This window comes from Neopsephotus bourkii, unplaced genomic scaffold (assembly GCF_033783945.1).
Source record: "Neopsephotus bourkii isolate Nb327-2 ecotype Australia unplaced genomic scaffold, CSIRO-AGI_Nbou_v1 NB_1574, whole genome shotgun sequence".
Taxonomy (NCBI): Eukaryota; Metazoa; Chordata; class Aves; order Psittaciformes; family Psittacidae; genus Neopsephotus; species Neopsephotus bourkii.
This window is the reverse complement of record NW_026902050.1, coordinates 6,747,548-6,764,951: the sequence shown is the minus strand read 5'-3', so window position 1 is coordinate 6,764,951 and position 17,404 is coordinate 6,747,548. Positions and strand designations below refer to the sequence as shown.

At 45.2% G+C, this 17,404-nt stretch overlaps 1 protein-coding gene and 1 long non-coding RNA gene across 4 annotated transcripts in view; one reads left to right on the top strand and one right to left on the bottom strand.

Annotated features, from left to right (window-relative positions):
* LOC133222193 (uncharacterized) overlaps nucleotides 1–17,404 on the bottom strand; it is a 400,427-nt gene that overhangs the window by 207,346 nt on the left and 175,677 nt on the right. The window lies entirely within an intron of this gene.
* Nucleotides 1,303–16,477, top strand: SLITRK3 (SLIT and NTRK like family member 3). Of its 3 annotated transcripts, XR_009728222.1 has the most exons (4): nucleotides 1,303–1,911; nucleotides 3,560–6,580; nucleotides 13,902–13,969; nucleotides 14,668–16,477. XR_009728222.1 is itself a non-coding variant. In XM_061371671.1 (2 exons), exon 2 carries the CDS (start codon nucleotides 3,578–3,580, stop codon nucleotides 6,371–6,373), a length of 2,796 nt encoding a protein of 931 aa, XP_061227655.1. In that variant the 5' UTR covers nucleotides 1,303–1,911; nucleotides 3,560–3,577; the 3' UTR covers nucleotides 6,374–6,652. The 3 variants fall into 3 exon arrangements, 1 of the variants encoding a protein (XP_061227655.1); XR_009728221.1 differs by having other exon boundaries at nucleotides 13,902–16,477; XM_061371671.1 differs by lacking the exons at nucleotides 13,902–13,969; nucleotides 14,668–16,477 and having other exon boundaries at nucleotides 3,560–6,652.

Sequence of the window (17,404 nt, the reverse complement as noted above, 5' to 3'; positions counted from 1 at the left end):
CAGAAAATGAATGATGCAGCAATTTAATTAGGAGGGAGTGGTGAGTCCATATTGCACCGGTGAAAGGGAGATTCGGAGGCTGGGAAAGATGATACATGTCCGCGGGCGCGGAGGCAGCGCCCCTACCAGCGGAGAGCGCCGTCGGGGCGGCCTGCGGCTGAGAGTTCCCTCAGGCTCTCCCCCCTGCACCTGCAGCTTTGCCCGTCAACTTTTGGCTGCCGAGCAGCTATTCCAGTTAAGTCTCCCCCCGGTAGATCCGTCCCCTACTCCGCGGAGGGAGGAAAGCGGCGCGGAGCAGGGCGGTGAGTGCCGCCAGCTGTCCCAGGGGGTTACGCGGGTCCCGCAACCTCCCGGCACTGCTGAGCGTGGTGATACGCGCATCCGTGTGCCGGGGCCGGGTGTGCAAGGGTGTGCGTGCCTGGGGATGCGCGCACGGGTGCGCAAGGTGCAAGGATGTGGGCAGACAGCAGAGATGCAGGAGGCATCGCGGGGACACCTCCCTGCCCTGCCAGCAGATCTCCTCTCCCGTCGGGGGATGTGACCTGCGGGGTGGGGGAGGCCAGAGTCCGCAGTCCCCCCAACTCCCTCAGCCGGACACCCCGCTGGCGCATCTCACCCGCTAACTTTTAGCCACGAGCGAACCCGCGCAAGCCCCCGCTACGCCTCCCTCCGCGGATCCACCGCCACCCGCCGGCCGCTTCCACCCGTCTCCCCGCGCAGCTCTGTTACCTGCCTCCGGCTCCCGGAGCGGGCAGATACCGGCCGGCGGCGCTGCTCTCCGCGGGCGCGGCCCTTCGCCTCCGCGCACACGCCGCGGTAGAAGGATGCTAAAGGTGCCGGGTCGGTTCCCCCGAGAATTTTAGCTTCGCCTGCGTGGCGGGAGGGAGATCGCTGGCTCCTGGAGAGGCTGCGAGGCTGGACCGCGGCTCGGCATCGGGACGGGAGGGAAGGAGAGGGAAGAGCGGAGGAGGCGCCGGGGAGCAGCGGGGAGAGCCGTGCGGCCGGGCCTGGACCCCGTGGACCCTCGCCGGAACCCACTGGGCCGCCCTCCTCCCTGGCAGATCAGCTGGCGGTTGCAGTTACAGCATCTTTGATTTCCTTCAGAGTTGGGCATTTTTTCCACCCCTTTTTTTTTTTTTTTTTTTTTTCCTTAAAGCGGGGAGTGTGTAAATTGTGACCCATCCCGGCGGCTTTTTTTCTCTATGATTCTTCTTGTATTTTTTTCCTCCTCCATCTGCTCGTTTCCCACTTCCCCTCCGCCAACCAGCCCCCTCCTTCCCCCTTAAAAAAAAAAAAAAAAAAAGGAAAAAAAATAAGGCAGGGGAAAAAAAAAAATGTACAGTCAGGGCTTCCCAAATGCGCGCCCCCGACCTGATGCCAAGCGCGCCCCCTTCATTTGTTCCCCTTCTTGAAGCTCATTTTCATGACGTGGAAAAGCCTGATCCAGGGCAACAACAGCACCGCACACACACACGCAGTCACACACACACACGCACACGCACCCGCACCCGCGGAGGCGGCGAGCAGCCCGCGGTCCTCCGCCGCGCCCCAGCCCGCCCGCTTCGCGCTGCTGGGGCCGGGGGAAGGCGGCGGCGGAGCCTGCAGCAGCCCCTCTCCTCCCTCCTCCATTGAGTGTGCCAAACAGCAGCTCTGCATCCTAAAGAAGATCATTGAGGGGCTCATTGCATTCCCAGCACGTTTCAGGCTTGCTTTTTTTTTTTTTTTTTTTTTTTTTTTTTTTTTTTTTCTTTTGCCTCAGCTTCAGCGGGAGTAGAGAGAGAGGGAGAGAGAGACACAGAGAGGGAGAGACAGAGAGAAACCAGCAATCTTTAAACTCGAGCTTCTTTTTTTCCCCCCCCTTCCACTCTTTTTTTTTCTGTAACGATGTGCTAAAATCTCTCCTGCAAACCGGTAAGTACAACCTTTCTGGATCCTTTTGTTTCCGCCTAGGGTCAAAGACACCCCCTCTTTCAAAAAGAAGATATAATAATCCTCTTTTTTATTATTTTTTTTATTATAGCCTTTGCAGAAGAGAAAGAACTTAAGTGGCTGATATCTTGCAAAGGAGACAGAAAGATTTATACTGCAACATAGCTCTCATCTCTCTCTTCTTCCCAATTAGATGCTGATTTTAATTGCAGAGGGGTATTTCTTTTTTCATGCTTTCAACCATCTCCTCTTTCCCACAGGGGAAGGTTTCATTTGCAAGTTGATCCTAAGGATTTCTGTTCCTCTGGCATTTCTCTTCCCTTAATGTATCTTTCTGCTCTTAAGTTTGTGGATGGGGGGCAAATTTTTCTAGTTCTTTCACGAGGAAGGCAAAAAAGACCTTTCCTATGGAAAGATTAAGACTAAAAGCAACGATAGCTCTGAATAATTCTAATGGGTATTTCAGAGATTCAAGGAAGGCTGCATCACTGCCATTGTTATTACCATCCTTAGCATTTCTCTGTGCCCATACATTAAAAATATCTGATGAAAGGAAGGGTGAAACCATATGTTGAAGGAGCTGCACCTCATTAGTACAGTATTATTTTCATCTGATTGGAGAAGAATGGTGTCTTCATTCGGAAATGTATATAGTAGGATAGATAATTTATCGACTGGTAAGTGTCAAGGTATTTTTTTCTTCCACTTTCAGCTTTTTAACTGGGTCTCTTGCTTGGTCCTGGGGGCGCAGAATACCCTAATCCAAGGCAGGCTGAGCGCTTCAATCCTAGGTGCCTCTTTAGCTGTCGCTTTTCTTTAGATCTGCTGATCGCATGGGTATGTGCTTTAGAAAGATTAATCATCTCTAAATGCTTTAATCAGCTAAAATGACTAATATGTGGTATGTATTTAACTGATAATATACCAGTTGCATTAATTCATCAGCGCATCTGAAAGGGGAAGATTTTCTTTTAAATCAGTGTTGTTAACCATTTACTATTTTAAAGATGATACTGTGGGGATTTATGAAGGGAACCGTTTTTCCAGGGACATAACAAACCTTGCTCATTCCTTTGAACTTACATTATGGAATATATTGAGTTGGGAGGGAGAGAGATTTGAGGATTGAGATTCAATAACTTTGGGAGTTTACATGCATGAAAGATGTGGTGCGACACTAGAGAAATCTACCCACTTGTATTCCCCCCCACACACACACTTGATGCGGGCTGTGATGGCTACAAAGCTAAAATTGCAAATGAATATCAAATCTATGTGGTCCTAATCCCTGGTCCTACGGTGTAAAACACGTAAAGATGCAACATGCTCAGCTTGTGTGCTCAGTGTTGCTGTGTGGGTCTACATGTGCTGTCCTCTCTTTATAGGTGGCATTTACCAAAGTTGGGGGGGGGAGATAAGGGTGGCTGATATCGCGTGATTAAACCTAACATCTCTTAAGTATAAATCAGGGCAAGGCTCACCCATCTGACAGCCTTAGAGTTGGTTGTGAACATCTGCTCAACAATTGCTGAACTTTCCAAGAGCCTAACACAAGTCTAGCAGGTAGGGGCTTAGGAAAAAGTGAGGCAGGACAAAAATACTGAAATCTGCATTTTTCTCCCCACTGCAGTTTTGTAAACATCAACAAATGATGCAACCTTTCACAGCAGAGACACTTCATAAAGGAAGGATGTTGTGGATAGTTCTTCTAAGCACAATTGCTCTAGCATGGACTACACCAATTCCCTTGATAGAGGACTCGGAGGAACTCGATGAGCCCTGCTTTGATCCATGTTACTGTGAAGTGAAGGAGAGCCTTTTCCATATACATTGCGACAACAAAGGATTTATAAATATTAGTCAGATAACACAGTCATGGTCAAGACCTTTTAAACTTTATTTGCAGAGGAATTCCATGAGGAAATTGTACACCAATAGTTTTCTTCACTTGAACAATGCTGTCTCTATTAACCTTGGGAACAATGCACTGCAGGACATTCAGACAGGAGCTTTTAACGGGCTCCGAGTTCTGAAGAGGTTGTATTTGCATGAAAACAAATTGGACATTTTCAGAAATGACACTTTCCTGGGTTTGGAAAGTCTGGAATATCTGCAGGCAGATTATAATGTCATTAAACGGATTGAAAGTGGGGCATTTCGAAACCTAAGTAAATTGAGGGTCCTCATCCTAAATGACAATCTTATCCCCATGCTTCCCACCAACTTATTTAAGTCTGTGTCCTTAACCCACTTGGACTTGCGTGGGAACCGGCTAAAAGTCCTTTCATACCGTGGGATGTTAGACCATATTGGCAGGAGCCTGATGGAGATCCAGCTGGAGGAGAACCCGTGGAACTGTACGTGCGAGATTGTGCAGCTTAAGAGCTGGCTGGAGCGCATCCCCTATACTGCCCTGGTGGGGGACATCACCTGTGAGACTCCCTTCCACTTCCATGGAAAGGACCTGCGGGAAATCAAAAGAAGTAAGCTCTGTCCCATGCTGTCTGACTCTGAGGTGGAAGCCAGCCTAGGCATTCCTCAGCTGTCGTCCAGCAAGGAGAATGCATGGCCTACAAAGCCTTCCTCCATGCTGTCTTCCTTCCATTTCACTGCTTCCTCTGTTGAGTACAAAACATCCAACAAGCAGCCCAAACCCACCAAGCAGCCCAGGGCACCCCGGCCTCCCCCGACATCCCGCAGCCTATACCCTGGGCCAAACCAGCCGCCAGTGGCTGCTTACCAGACCCGGCCCCCCATCCCCATCATCTGCCCGACCGGCTGCTCTTGCAGTTTGCACATAAATGACCTGGGCCTGACAGTCAACTGCAAGGAGCGAGGGTTTCACAACATCTCTGAGCTCCTGCCCAGGCCCTTGAATGCCAAGAAGCTGTACCTGAGTGGGAACTTGATTCAGAAAATCTACCGCTCCGATTTCTGGAATTTTTCCTCCCTGGATCTCTTGCACCTGGGGAACAACCGGATCTCCTACGTGCAGGATGGGGCTTTTATCAACCTGCCGAATCTCAAGAGCCTGTACCTGAATGGCAATGACATCGAGCGGCTCACCCCAGGCATGTTCCGGGGCCTGCAGAGTTTGCATTACCTGTACTTCGAGTACAACCTGATCAGGGAAATCCAGCCGGCGGCCTTCAGCCTCATGCCCAACCTGAAGCTTCTCTTCCTCAACGACAACCTGCTCCGCACCCTGCCTACTGACGCATTCGCCGGCACTTCCCTGGCCCGCCTCAACCTGCGCAACAACCACTTTTTGGCACTGCCGGTGGCCGGGGTGCTGGAGCACCTCCACTCCATCGTCCAGATCGACCTGAAGCTCAACCCCTGGGACTGCACCTGCGAGCTGGTGCCGCTGAAGCAGTGGCTGGAGGCGCTCAGCTCCGTCAGCGTGGTGGGCGAGGTGCTGTGCGCCAGCCCCGAGGCCCTGGCCCGCCGCGACCTGCGCTCGCTGGAACTGGCCGCGCTCTGCCCGGCCGCCCTCCGCCCCGCCGCCGCCTCGCCCCCCGCCGCCCCGCCGCCGCCCGCCGCCACCGGCGCCGCCGCCTATGAGCTGCCGCCGGCCGCCGCAGCTGTCCCTCTCTCCGTCCTCATCCTCAGCCTTCTCGTTCTCTTTTTCTCGGCCGTGCTGGTGGCCGCCGGGCTCTTCGCCTTCGTGCTGCGCCGCCGCCGGCGGAAGCTCCCGTTCCGCGGCCCGCGGGGGGAGGCGGCCGACCTGGGAGGTGTGCCGCTGCGCTGCCCGCGGCTTTTCGAGGAGGGCGGCGGTGGCGGCGGCGGTGGCGGCAGCTCGGGGGTTAGGGAGTGTTCCCCGGAGAAGGCGCCCCCGGCGGGCCACGTCTATGACTACATCCCGCACCCGGTGACCCAGATGTGCAACAACCCCATCTACAAGCCGCGGGAGGAGGAGGAGGTGGCGGGCGGTGGTGGAGGGGAGGCGGCGGAGCTGCTGCGGGGCGGCGGGGAGCGCTTCACCGCCGCCGCGCAGGACCCGGGCACCAACTACCGTACCTTGCTGGAGAAGGAGCAGGAGTGGAGCCTGGCCGTCTCCAGCTCGCAGCTCAACACCATCGTTGCCGTCCATCCCCAGCACCCCGCGGGCGGCGGGCTGGCGGCGGGCGGCGGCGGGCTCGGAGCGGCGGCGGGAGGAGGCGCCCCGCGGGACCGCGACCGCCCGCCGCCCCTCGCCGTGGGCTTCGTGGACTGCCTATACGGCACCGTACCCAAATTAAAGGAACTGCACGTCCACCCCCCTGGCATGCAATACCCGGACCTCCAGCAGGACGCCAGGCTCAAAGAAACCCTCCTCTTCGCGGCCGGCAAGGGCTTCCCAGACCACCAAACTCCCACAAGCGAATACCTCGAGTTAAGGGCCAAACTCCAAACCAAGCCGGATTACCTCGAAGTCCTGGAGAAGACCACGTACCGGTTCTGACCACCGCCCCGCCGCCCGCCCCGGCACCGCCGCAAACGAGTCGAGGATACAGCTGTGTGCTCTTTCCCGCCAGATGTGCGCTCCGCGGGGAAGGGCCGTTCTCAGATCATTAATCGATGAAGTGCCTTCGCAGACTTTTGCCAGCAGATGTTAATCAATCATTATTTTTTATATTGAAACTGAGACTTTGACTGTGCCATGTCTAAGGTATATGATTATTATTATTATTATTATCGGGGATCTTTGTATTGATCCTGATTAAGTAAATTCTACGTGTGTGTCTTTTTTATTTATTTTTTTGTAGGATTTTGTTTTTGTTGGATTTTGAATGGGGTTTGTTTTGGGGTTTCTTGGGAGGGGATGAGGCTTGTTTGTTGACGGTGGTTTTGATTGGTTTGGTGGTTTGGGTTTCTTTGGGGGTCTTTTTTGTTTGTTTGCTTTTTTATTTTTTGTTTGCAGTAAACTTCCTTTATATTTTCCCTTGGAGAGGAGGGGGAGGGAAGATGGCATTTTCTGGCTTGCTTTCTTCTAGCCCATCATGGCACAGATTCTGTATATTTATTTAAAAAAAATGCAAAGAAGCAAACGAACGCAGTTTGCTGCATGCCTGGAAACTGCAAGAGGGAAGGGAGGGGAGGGTCTTGCTCGAATGTCTCACTCTTGTCTCTCTCCCTCCCCCTCACGCACCTCCACCCGCACCCCCACCGCCATCCCGCCGCCAGCTCGGCCACGCCGCGCAGCGCAGCGCGGGAGCGGGTCCCGGGGGCCGCGGAGGGGAACTCCGAGGGCTGGCAGGGTACCCCCGGAGCTGAGCAGCCCGAAGGAGGGGGCACGTGGCGCACACACCTTGGGGATGCTCAGTGACACTTCATCATGACGCCATGGTTTTTTTTTGGAGGACATCCGCACTTTCCTAATCAAAGCAACATGCAATTATACAGAAAAAGAGTAAGAAAGAAAGAGAAAAAAAAAAAAAAGCTCCTGGGCACCTGTCACTAATGGCTTTGTAGGAAGCACTTTTAATGTTTTTCTCATACACACATGCACATGCACGCACACACACACAGCGGTACAACAATGTGCATATATTTATTCTGTAATTTCAAGTGAATATAAATTGTAAAGGTAATGTTTAATCATTGTACAGTGATGCGTCTGGTATAGCTTTCCTAATAAAATGTTTTGAAAAAAAAAAGCATATATATATATATATACGTCCATGTATATATATATATAGGAATACAAAGCTTGAACTGAAACTTCAAATTCCCCCTACTGAGATTTTCTCCCCCATCTTAACCTTGAGAGCTATTTTATTAATAACAGTTCAATGCACTGTGATGTTAACAGAGAAAAACCTTGTACAGCTTCTCTTGCCAAGATACCACCCGAGACTTTTAAATAATGATTTGCAATCCCTATTCCCACCTTCTGCAGTACTTATGGCCTGTCCCGTGTCATTTAAAAATCGGCAGTAAAATTAGGACTGTGTCCTTGAGCGGCGTGGCTTGCAGGAGCGCTGCTTCTTCAGCCTGCTGGTAGCAGAGGGGGCGTTCTCTGGTTTGAAACACATTCGTGGTTCGAAACATTGATGTTTCCCGGGTCACTGTCCATGCCCATGTTACCTGTTGGATGGGGCTGGAGCGGGAGGTTAAAGTGTAGTTTAATTTTGGGAAAGAATGAATCAGTCGGGCAAAGGGTCTCACCGGCTTCAGACACCTGGCCCTGCTCCTTGCCGCCGTTTGCTAGCTTCTGAAACCGGAGCGAGATCAAAAACCATTGGATTTCCCGTGCCGGGAAGGTCACGGTTGGTATCTTGGCCACTTTGAGATCCTGGCCCTGGGCCGGGCTGGCGGCGGAGAGCAGCTCCGCGCAGCCGCCAGGTGGCGCCACAACTCCAGGTCTGGCGGCCGCGCAGCAGGGCGGGAGCGCAGGGAGGTCGATTGGTCCGGGCCTGGCTCCCAGCTCCCGGACCCGTTCTTGGTCCCCGCGGGGCTCGCCGAATGTATCCCCCGGGGCGCCTTATAGCGGGGCATGCGGGGCCGCGAAGGGGAGAGCCCTTAGCCTGGCGCCGGTGTCGCTGAGGCGCCACCTTGAAGACATTCAAGTACAGATTTTTATACAGAAATATGTATCTATAAATATCATCTGTCTTAACAGAACAGTGTTAACGATCATTTATCCAGGTGAATTGTGCTTATTTTTTCCCCAATTCGTTCAAAAGGTGTTGCTCCCCAGGTTTTTTTGCTCTGGCTGCTGCTGGGGACCGAGGCTCTGCTTGCTTTGTGGAAGGGGCAGATGCTGCTGTAGCACACAGTGTAGTGTCACCTCACCCCAGCTGTCCCCCCTCCTCTTGGAAACAACTTGATTTCATCCAGCACGATGTATTTTAATGGAGATCAACCCATGCAAACTTGTTTTCACCCCAAGTGTCTCTAGCTATAGCTTCAGTGAGTATGCTTACTGCTGACTGTTTATCAGTCTGTCTTGGAGAGGCATCTGGGAGCGACAGAAGTGATTTCCTGAGCACTGCTGGTAGCTGCTGTACTTTGAGATGGAGGGAGAGCACCAAAAGTCTGAAAATCTAGCATCAGCTCCATAATATTAATAAAAATATTATGCTTTTGAATTTACCATGTTCCTCTGTTGAGCTAATAGTGTTTTATTAACGTTGCCTTCAGCTCTAATTCATTGGAGTTCAGACATTTGGGTTTTGTTGGTTTTTTTTTCTTTTTTTTTTAATGGCTAATAGAAGAGTATGCACATGTTGAAAGTAACAAACCTCAAAGTGCAAAGACCAGATCCTTCTCATGATAAACATAATTACATTGATAAGACTACATGCAAGTAATGTGTGGAGCTATATAAATCGGGTTAAAGTACAACCCCTAGTGAGAGTGGTGCTGTATACATCTGGCAATGTCATCCAACCCCCCACTGTTCATACTTGTATCCAAATATAGTAAAGCCAGTTGCAAATAATGTTTATATTTTAGTTAAAATGCAGAAAGGAAAAAGAATTTCAAGGTAACTATAAGTAGTAGTTTCACCTGTGAATGGTGAGGAAATCTATTTATTCAGTGGAAATAAATTTGTTTTATGAGAATGGAATTTTGTATTAAAAGAGATAATTTTTGGCTTATGTTGAGTTCTTTTTCTTTCCTTGTGTAGGAAACTTCCTTTTCCTTGTGTACTGAAATCATTTGGGGATAATGCGTTCTGGAAGAGTTGACGATATTTAATTGTCATATCTAATGTGTGTTATTATGACTTCTATTTTACTATTTCATTAGGTTGAGTTGAGGCTGAGTGGGTAGCAGCATTACTTTCTACTGCAGGAAACAAAAGTGTATTGATCCATCATCTCCGATTTGTGACAAGTGTGACTCTACCTGCTTCAACCTGAGTTACTCCTAATTAATAGGGAGCATTAATGATAATTCTGTGATCATCAGCAGTATTACTAGTGGCATTAATGATATTGGGAAGGTATCAAAGTCAGATGATCTGCGTTTACATTAGAGTTGTTTGATGGGATACTATTTTAAATAAATAAATAAATTTTTAGCTTATTTCATTGCTGCACAGCAACATTGGCTTCAGCAGTTCAGCTTGTGGCGATGCTCAGAACATGGCAGTAAATCTTTCATTATGTGTCTGTTGTAATCACTCATTGACTATATTGAAATTCTTCCTACAGGTGGAAAAGAAAAAAAGGCCAGGTAAGTCCCAGTCGTAGCCGATAACAGTTACACATGGGGAAATAGAAAGAATAATAATGGTGCTCAATTATCAGTGCTCTTTTGTATTTCCTACATATTGTCATTGATGTCATCATCATGTTCTACCTGGGTTAAAAGATTTGTTTGAGATTTGGAAATTGCTTCATCGATCTCTTGACTATGAATAGTGAGAGAAAGATGCTAAAATTTTATGCTGTGAATAATTATCTGACTTCTGGAAAGTGATCCATCTCTGAATGTCTGTTGCAGCAAGCCAGGACCTATACTACTCTAGTTAGGAGAATATTACAGGCAGATCATTTATTATGAGATTCAGTGGGCATGAGTTAAGCTGTGGTAGCTCAAGATTTTGTCAGAGACCTTGCCAGGCAAAATCACTTTTGAGCATGTCACTGCAGCTGATTTCATGTTAAGCTAGAAACGTGCAGCTATGTTTGACTTGTGTTCTCTGCTGTACAATTCTACAGCAGCAGGACCTACAGGTGTCTAGAAAATCTGCAGTGTTCTATGTTTCTGAATCACTAATGTGTGCAAGCAGTAATTCGTGAGTGTTATGCTACTTCTACTTTGTTCAGGCACCTACTTCACACAAACTGGTCACATGAATAAGGCATGATGAATCAGCTTTAGGTGTAGCAGAAATGTTCACGTGAAAAAAGTGTGTAGAATTTGGCTGTAAGTTTGGAAGTTCATTGCTTAACTACATTACTCATCTGAAGAGTATGACCTCTGGTAATGCTCCAGCCACTTAGTGCAAATTCATTCCAGAATTGCACTTCATCCAGAGGCATTTGCTTTTACAACATGGATTTATGTACACTCAGAACTCAGGCTGCTGCACACTGCGTATTCCTATTTTATGAGTTTTCCAACACCTGATTCAAAATCTGACTTCCTCAAAGCTGAGTTTCACAGTGAGTTTATGTGTGGGGTTTACAGTACCACACAGTTGTTTCCATGGGAGAAAATGGAGTAAATTCACCCAACTTCTTCATATTAACAGCTCTTTGTACAAAAAGTACTCTTATTTTTCAATTCTTTGTAATGCTGATATGAGTGGAAATACATCTTTTTTTCCCAATTCTTGGAAAAATTCTGGTTTGTTTGGGCAAGTGTAGCTTTGCCCCAGTTTGAAGCCTGTTCAAGCAAGTGGAAGAAGTGGAATGTTTTTTTAACAATCCTTGTGTGGATATGGAGTGGAGGCCTAATTTGTGCTCCCTTGAAGCCAATGATGAAATCCTACATTGCTGTTCAGTTTTAGTCAACAGACTTGAGTGAAAAGCAAAGTTTGGTCTCTGAAAATTACAACATGTATTCAGGTATTTTTTGAGACAAGTACTCCCCATTACTTTTTCAGAATAAAATGTGTAACAGTATAGAAAGTGTTTTTCCTATCAGTTCAGTAATTTTTCTGATTGACCACATTCACAAATTAACCAGACACACTTTAGTGCTTTTTTATTTTGAAATAAGGGCATTTGCACAAAGACAAGTATGAGTGCATCTCAGCAGATTGAAGAAATGTGGAAATTGGTATAGGTAACCAAACAGCCAAGAAGATTATTAATGTAACAATTGCAAATTATTTGGAAATACTTTATTAGTATTATCTTTTTATTCAAAAGCAAGAATATTGAGACACTGACAACTGTGGCATTTTGTTGTTTGGGTTTGGTTTTTTTTTTCAATTTCTTTTGCTTAATGCTTATAGTTTTCCACTTTCAAAATCAGTAACTTCTTTTATCATTTCTGTTCAGTTTGTTGGAACAGTTAGGGAGGTTACTGATAAAAGCATTACATGCAGGTTATCTTTTTCTCTGTGAAAGTATTTGGTAACACTCCCCTGTGCAGGCATTTTCTCTGTTAAATTGATTGATGTTGTGGTGGTTTTCAGTCAGTGTCAGATAGTTCATTTTTGTGGAAAAATGATGGGAGAAGGCTCAAAGGAATGGAGCCACTGGCATTGCTGTAGGAATTCCCTGTCCCACGGTCTTAGTCTCTCTAGAGTGAATGTTACATCAGTCTTTATATTTTTGAACATTAAAGATGTTTATCTTAAGGGGGGGGATTATTTTTAGACATTTTGAAGATGTATGTATATGCAATACTAAGATGTTGGGTGCCTTAAAAATAATAGTTAATAAGAATAGAGAAGAACAGAGGGCAAAGCACAACACCCTTACAAATACAAAATATTAATAACTCAGTTGTATGTCATATACTGAATCTTTAATGTCCATTTAGTTTTTTTAACATCTTTATTTTTCTACTGGAATTTTCTAAATCTCTCAAGGATATCCTGTATATTTTATGAATTCTGAAGAAATATTTTAGGTTAGCCATGGGTCAAGTGGAATTCAAATAAATACCACTAAATGTGGAGGAATATTCCTGTCCATGGCATGTAGCATGGCAATTTGGCATGTGATTGGAGCACTGTGCCAGGAAGAGAGGTTCTCTGTACTGATGAGATTTTGCAGTAGGGCTTGAATAATTTTAAGCAGGAGTTCCTGAATTGTGATAAGTTGCTATTGGACTAGCATAGATCTGAGGCATGCTGCTGCTGATGCCTTGCAGTCCCTTCTGCTGATGGTGGGACCTGGCACCATTGCTCGTGGGGATTCCTGTAACAGTAATTCTGAAACAAAAACAAACAAAAAAAGTAGAAGAAAGGTTTGGGAGTCTATCCTGCAGGGATCATCTCACCTGAAGTTAAAGGCTTTACTAAAATGTTAAAGTGGCATTAGTACACTGATTATAGGAAAATGCTTGGGGTTTTTTTCTTGCTTTTGTCAGCTTTACTTTGCTTTTCTGAAGGGACAGTAGCTGGTTTACATTTAAAGAACTGTGGAAATGTATTTTTTAATATTTTTACAGACTATACTTGTTTATAACGTAGTCAGTCTACCACAACAGCAACTGTCCTAAACTGAGACGAGTTTTCTAGAAAGCTACATAAACCTTTGGTTTTCTACTTGGTCTCTGTATTATTATATGTGCATATATATATATATAATGTTAATTACCTGAACAATCCTTGAACCAAAGTCTGTCATTGAACTTTGGAGGCTTTGGCTTTGCAAATCAGGTGTTATATTTTGTTTTGTTTTGTTTTGCTCTGTGATTATTTTGTTTGATTTTATTCAGAGTATGACCAGAGAGAGGAAGGCAATGCAGTGTGAAGATTCTCATAAAATCATAGTTTTTATTAGGACTTTGAAATTTAATTCTTTTCTTTAGAGAATGAAGGACCTATGCTGAAAAGAGTGTAGGAATTGCTACTCAGGCTTAGGGTTGAAATGTGTTCCCTCTTCTGTGTCCTCTCATTTCTGAGAGTGCCCAGAACAATCTTAACTCAAAGGAAGATATAAGCAATTCCCATTAGTGAGATTACAGGGCTGGATGCAGACAGCTGATCTGATCCACCATTAGCTCTCACCCTGAGCAATCACCCAGGCTACTGCACCACCAGAGGTACTGGTTCTGTATGCACAGGGAGCGGGAGGAGTGCTGAGCACTTAGAAAGATCAAATAGTGTTTCAGTAAAAAATGAACTTTAAAAAAACTGGACATTTGTAGTGGATACTGGCCATTTAAAAGTTTGCCTCTGTGTCTTATTAGAAAACTCATCCAGAGTTTCTCCGGTGCAGTTAAACTGCCGTGGTGGGGGCATAGCTGATGAGTCTTCATCAAAGCACTGCTGGAAAAAGTATATAGATAATGCATTCTCCTTAATTAGAGAATATAATTTCTTGTGGCATCATTTCTGTTATGTTTTCTTGCAGTGACCAAAAAACCTGGCTGCTTTGGAAAGTGGATAGTATTGGCAAGCAAAGAAATATGGCAAGTAAAGGTATTTTTTAGATTCAGTTTATGTTAGTGGGTTTTTTTTCAAAGAAAGAGCAAGTCATAGCTGTTGGCTACTTGTTCTGCAGCCCTTTCTGAGAATAAGTAAAGGCACTGATTTAAGGCAAAGAGTCAATCATTGTTCAGTCTGTGATTATTTTTCCCCTTTGGTTTTAAACCAGCAAAGGAAAGAATGTGGATGTATCTAATTTATATATATAAATATATATATATACTCCTCCTGTGAGCAATGAGGGGCCATGATAATACAGGCAGCGATGCTGATGGAAGGATTGGCATTGGCATCCCTGGGAGATCGTAGAATCATAGTATAGAAGGGAAATAAGATGACCCACAGAGATGGGTTACGTTGTGACAAGTGGGAACTGTGCCAAGGCTAATGATGCAAATGGCACCTGGAAGTGAGGTGTCTTGCTGGGTTAGGGACAGTCAATAACAACACACAATTCTTGTCAAAGCCTCTCTGTTTTAAAGCAGCTAATCAAGTATCTCACACTATCCTCTTTTCCCTGCATTTGTCCCAAGCTCTCAACCAGCCTGCAAATTGTTGGCATTCTCAGCCTTGCTGCATGCACAGTTAGTCATTTGCCTGACAGGTTGTAACACCTTGGTTTGCACATTGACCATGTGCATGAAATGGAGACCGATTGAAAATATGGTTATCTTTGTTGGGTTTTTCTATAGACTGGTGTTTTGCACCTCAAGACTTCATTCTGTCTGATGTATCGACTGGACTGCCTACCTGTAACTCAGCTTTGTAAGCAGCCTCCCGAGGTTAGCCGTGGTGGTATTACATGCCTTGTGCATTGCCAGCCCCTACAAGCCAGCCAAAGTCTGTTAAAGCCTTCAGAGCACAAAACGCTGATAAGATGGATCTCTAACAGGTATGCATCAGGTATAAAGTGGAGATGTTCCATTTCCAACAACCTAAAATGAGTTGCAGTTAACTCAAAAACAGTAGTAATTGATTTCTGTGTTACTTCTACTGGACCAAGGCAGCTAATACATGTGGTGGAAATGCTGATACTAAGAATGTACAGTATATACATGTATACTGTGTGCATATGTATGTATGTGTGTATACATGCACATGATAGAATGTTGAAGTGTAGATGTCAATTTTTTGAAAGTTTGGGGAGATTTAGGTACATGGCTTGCTTTGTACTGTTATTAAAAATATGGGTATTTTGGTTAGGAAGCTAAAAGTAGACACATTAAGACCTACATTCTCAATGTAGGTCAGTGGAGGCACTTCTCAGACATATTAGCATTTTGGACACTTAATTTTAGCAGCGTGTTGCATCTCCTAGAATAGGTTAGAGGCAATGCAGGAGAAATTACTGCATCTAAAGTCATTCAGAAAGGTTGCCAAGTTTCTCAGGAACAAGAATGGCAGAATGATGAGTATTATATTTAGTTTGGGATGGGAAGGCAACCGTGGGGAGCTCACTAGAGGCAACTCAAATCATCTTGGCTCCATGGGGGAGGGAGAATTTATAACTATAGCTAGCTAAAAAGAAGCAAGCTGTGTGTGCATTTGTGTGTATATATATATCTATAAATATGTATATACGAATCTGTGTATGTGTATATAATACTGTGTATATATGTATGTATGTATATGCCTATAATGTATAATATGTGTATTTATAGATATGTATACATTTATATAAATTTATATTTCTCTATATAAATAGTCATACAACTATGGGAAATCACATTTCAAAGGTGTGCCCTTTTCCTTAAAAACTTACATAAAGCTGCTTTCTTTAACATCATATGGGTACAAATGTCTTAAGTTATCTTTTCTATGTAGCAGGGAGCATTGCTTAGTGGTTGAGTACAAGGCTGGAAGGTTTTTATTCCTCCTGAGGACCCCAAGTAAGTCATTAGCTGCTCCACAGCTGTTCTATATTTGTGAAATAAAGTGGTGGCCAAAATTACTCAGGGCTGGTTTTAAACGCAAAGGAAGAGTCATGTTGGCTGATTGTACTTTGGAAGTCTTGCAGAGTTTTGGTGGTGAAATAGCCACAGTAGTAATTATTCTGGTTGCTATTAATGTCCCAGCTAATCCAAATTGCTTCTGAACAGAGGAAATAAAAAAAGAAACAACATTATTTCCTGCTCTAAAGTAAGTTGTCTTAAGTCAGATTGACTTGGTGATGTATGGATTTCCATTTAGGGTTAGGATATTAGGCTGTAAATCAAGAATCTTAGTTCAGTGAATGCCTAGTTCAGGATGTAACTTTCATGGTATAATTGATTTTAAATAATTTCACTTCATCATCAGAAAAAGCTATACCTTAATTCATGGTAAGCTTAAAGGTTTTCTCATCTGGAAATCCATTCATATCAGGGTGAATTTTGCACTTGGCTTCAGTGGGGTTGAATCATATCAGAGTGTTTCATTAAGCGCTGACATGAAAACAATCTTGTAGTTGTGCAACTATTAACTAAAATTGTAATTTTGTAATAAAAGTGAGCCTAAAAATAACCTGCTAGTTATGTATTCTATGGTTATAGCATCTTTCCATTGGTAAGACCTTTATGCAGTTGCTGGGAATTGGCAAGGGGTTTGATTTTGTGCTGCTGATCATTACTCTAGAGTTTTACCCCTTACTTGAGCTGTAACTGGCTCAGCCCCTGCAATAACACACCATAATATGCTGCAGTTCAAAGGAGAAACTGCAAAGCAATGATCTCTGTCAGCATCCCCTAAGCCGCCTGCCCTAAATGATTGTTGATGGCTGAATTGCCACATGTGCTGGAATAAATGTAGGTCACGGTAATGTGGATTTGTCATGATGATTTTTGGCTCCCATGCAGCAGGGCTCATGTCCCACTCCGGCCACGTGCAGGGACAGGCACAACATGCTTGGGGCTGGTGCCACTGTAGAGGAATATCTTTCTGCCTCCAACACTGAACAGGCCTTCACTTTCATGCTTATTTGAGCAGTGTGGGTCTGTCTTGCTGCCAATCTGCCATCATTTGCAAGCCATAATGTGATTAGAAAAGGGGGAGAAAGAAAGGATTATTTCTTCCTAAGTCCTTTGCTTCCATTAAGACATAAGACAAATGAACATGAAATAATCATGGAAATCAAACCAAATGCACAGTGGCTTAAAACGTATGATACTGAGTGAAATATTTCTTCTAAGCTTCTTGATTATGCTTTGCCTTATTATTTCATCTGGAGGAAATAAGCACCTTATGGGAAAGTGCTTTCCAATCTCTTTTGCATAAATGTTACAGTGAAACTTTCTGTGATTTATAGCTGCCTGTTCATGAAAATAGGTCATTTCCACACAAATGTCATATTTTTATGCAGCAGATATGCTGAATTCATCTTCTATTTTCTCTTTAAAGCTATCCTTTTGCTGGTTTTGTGATTTCAGCATATTTGCCTGAATGAAGACAACT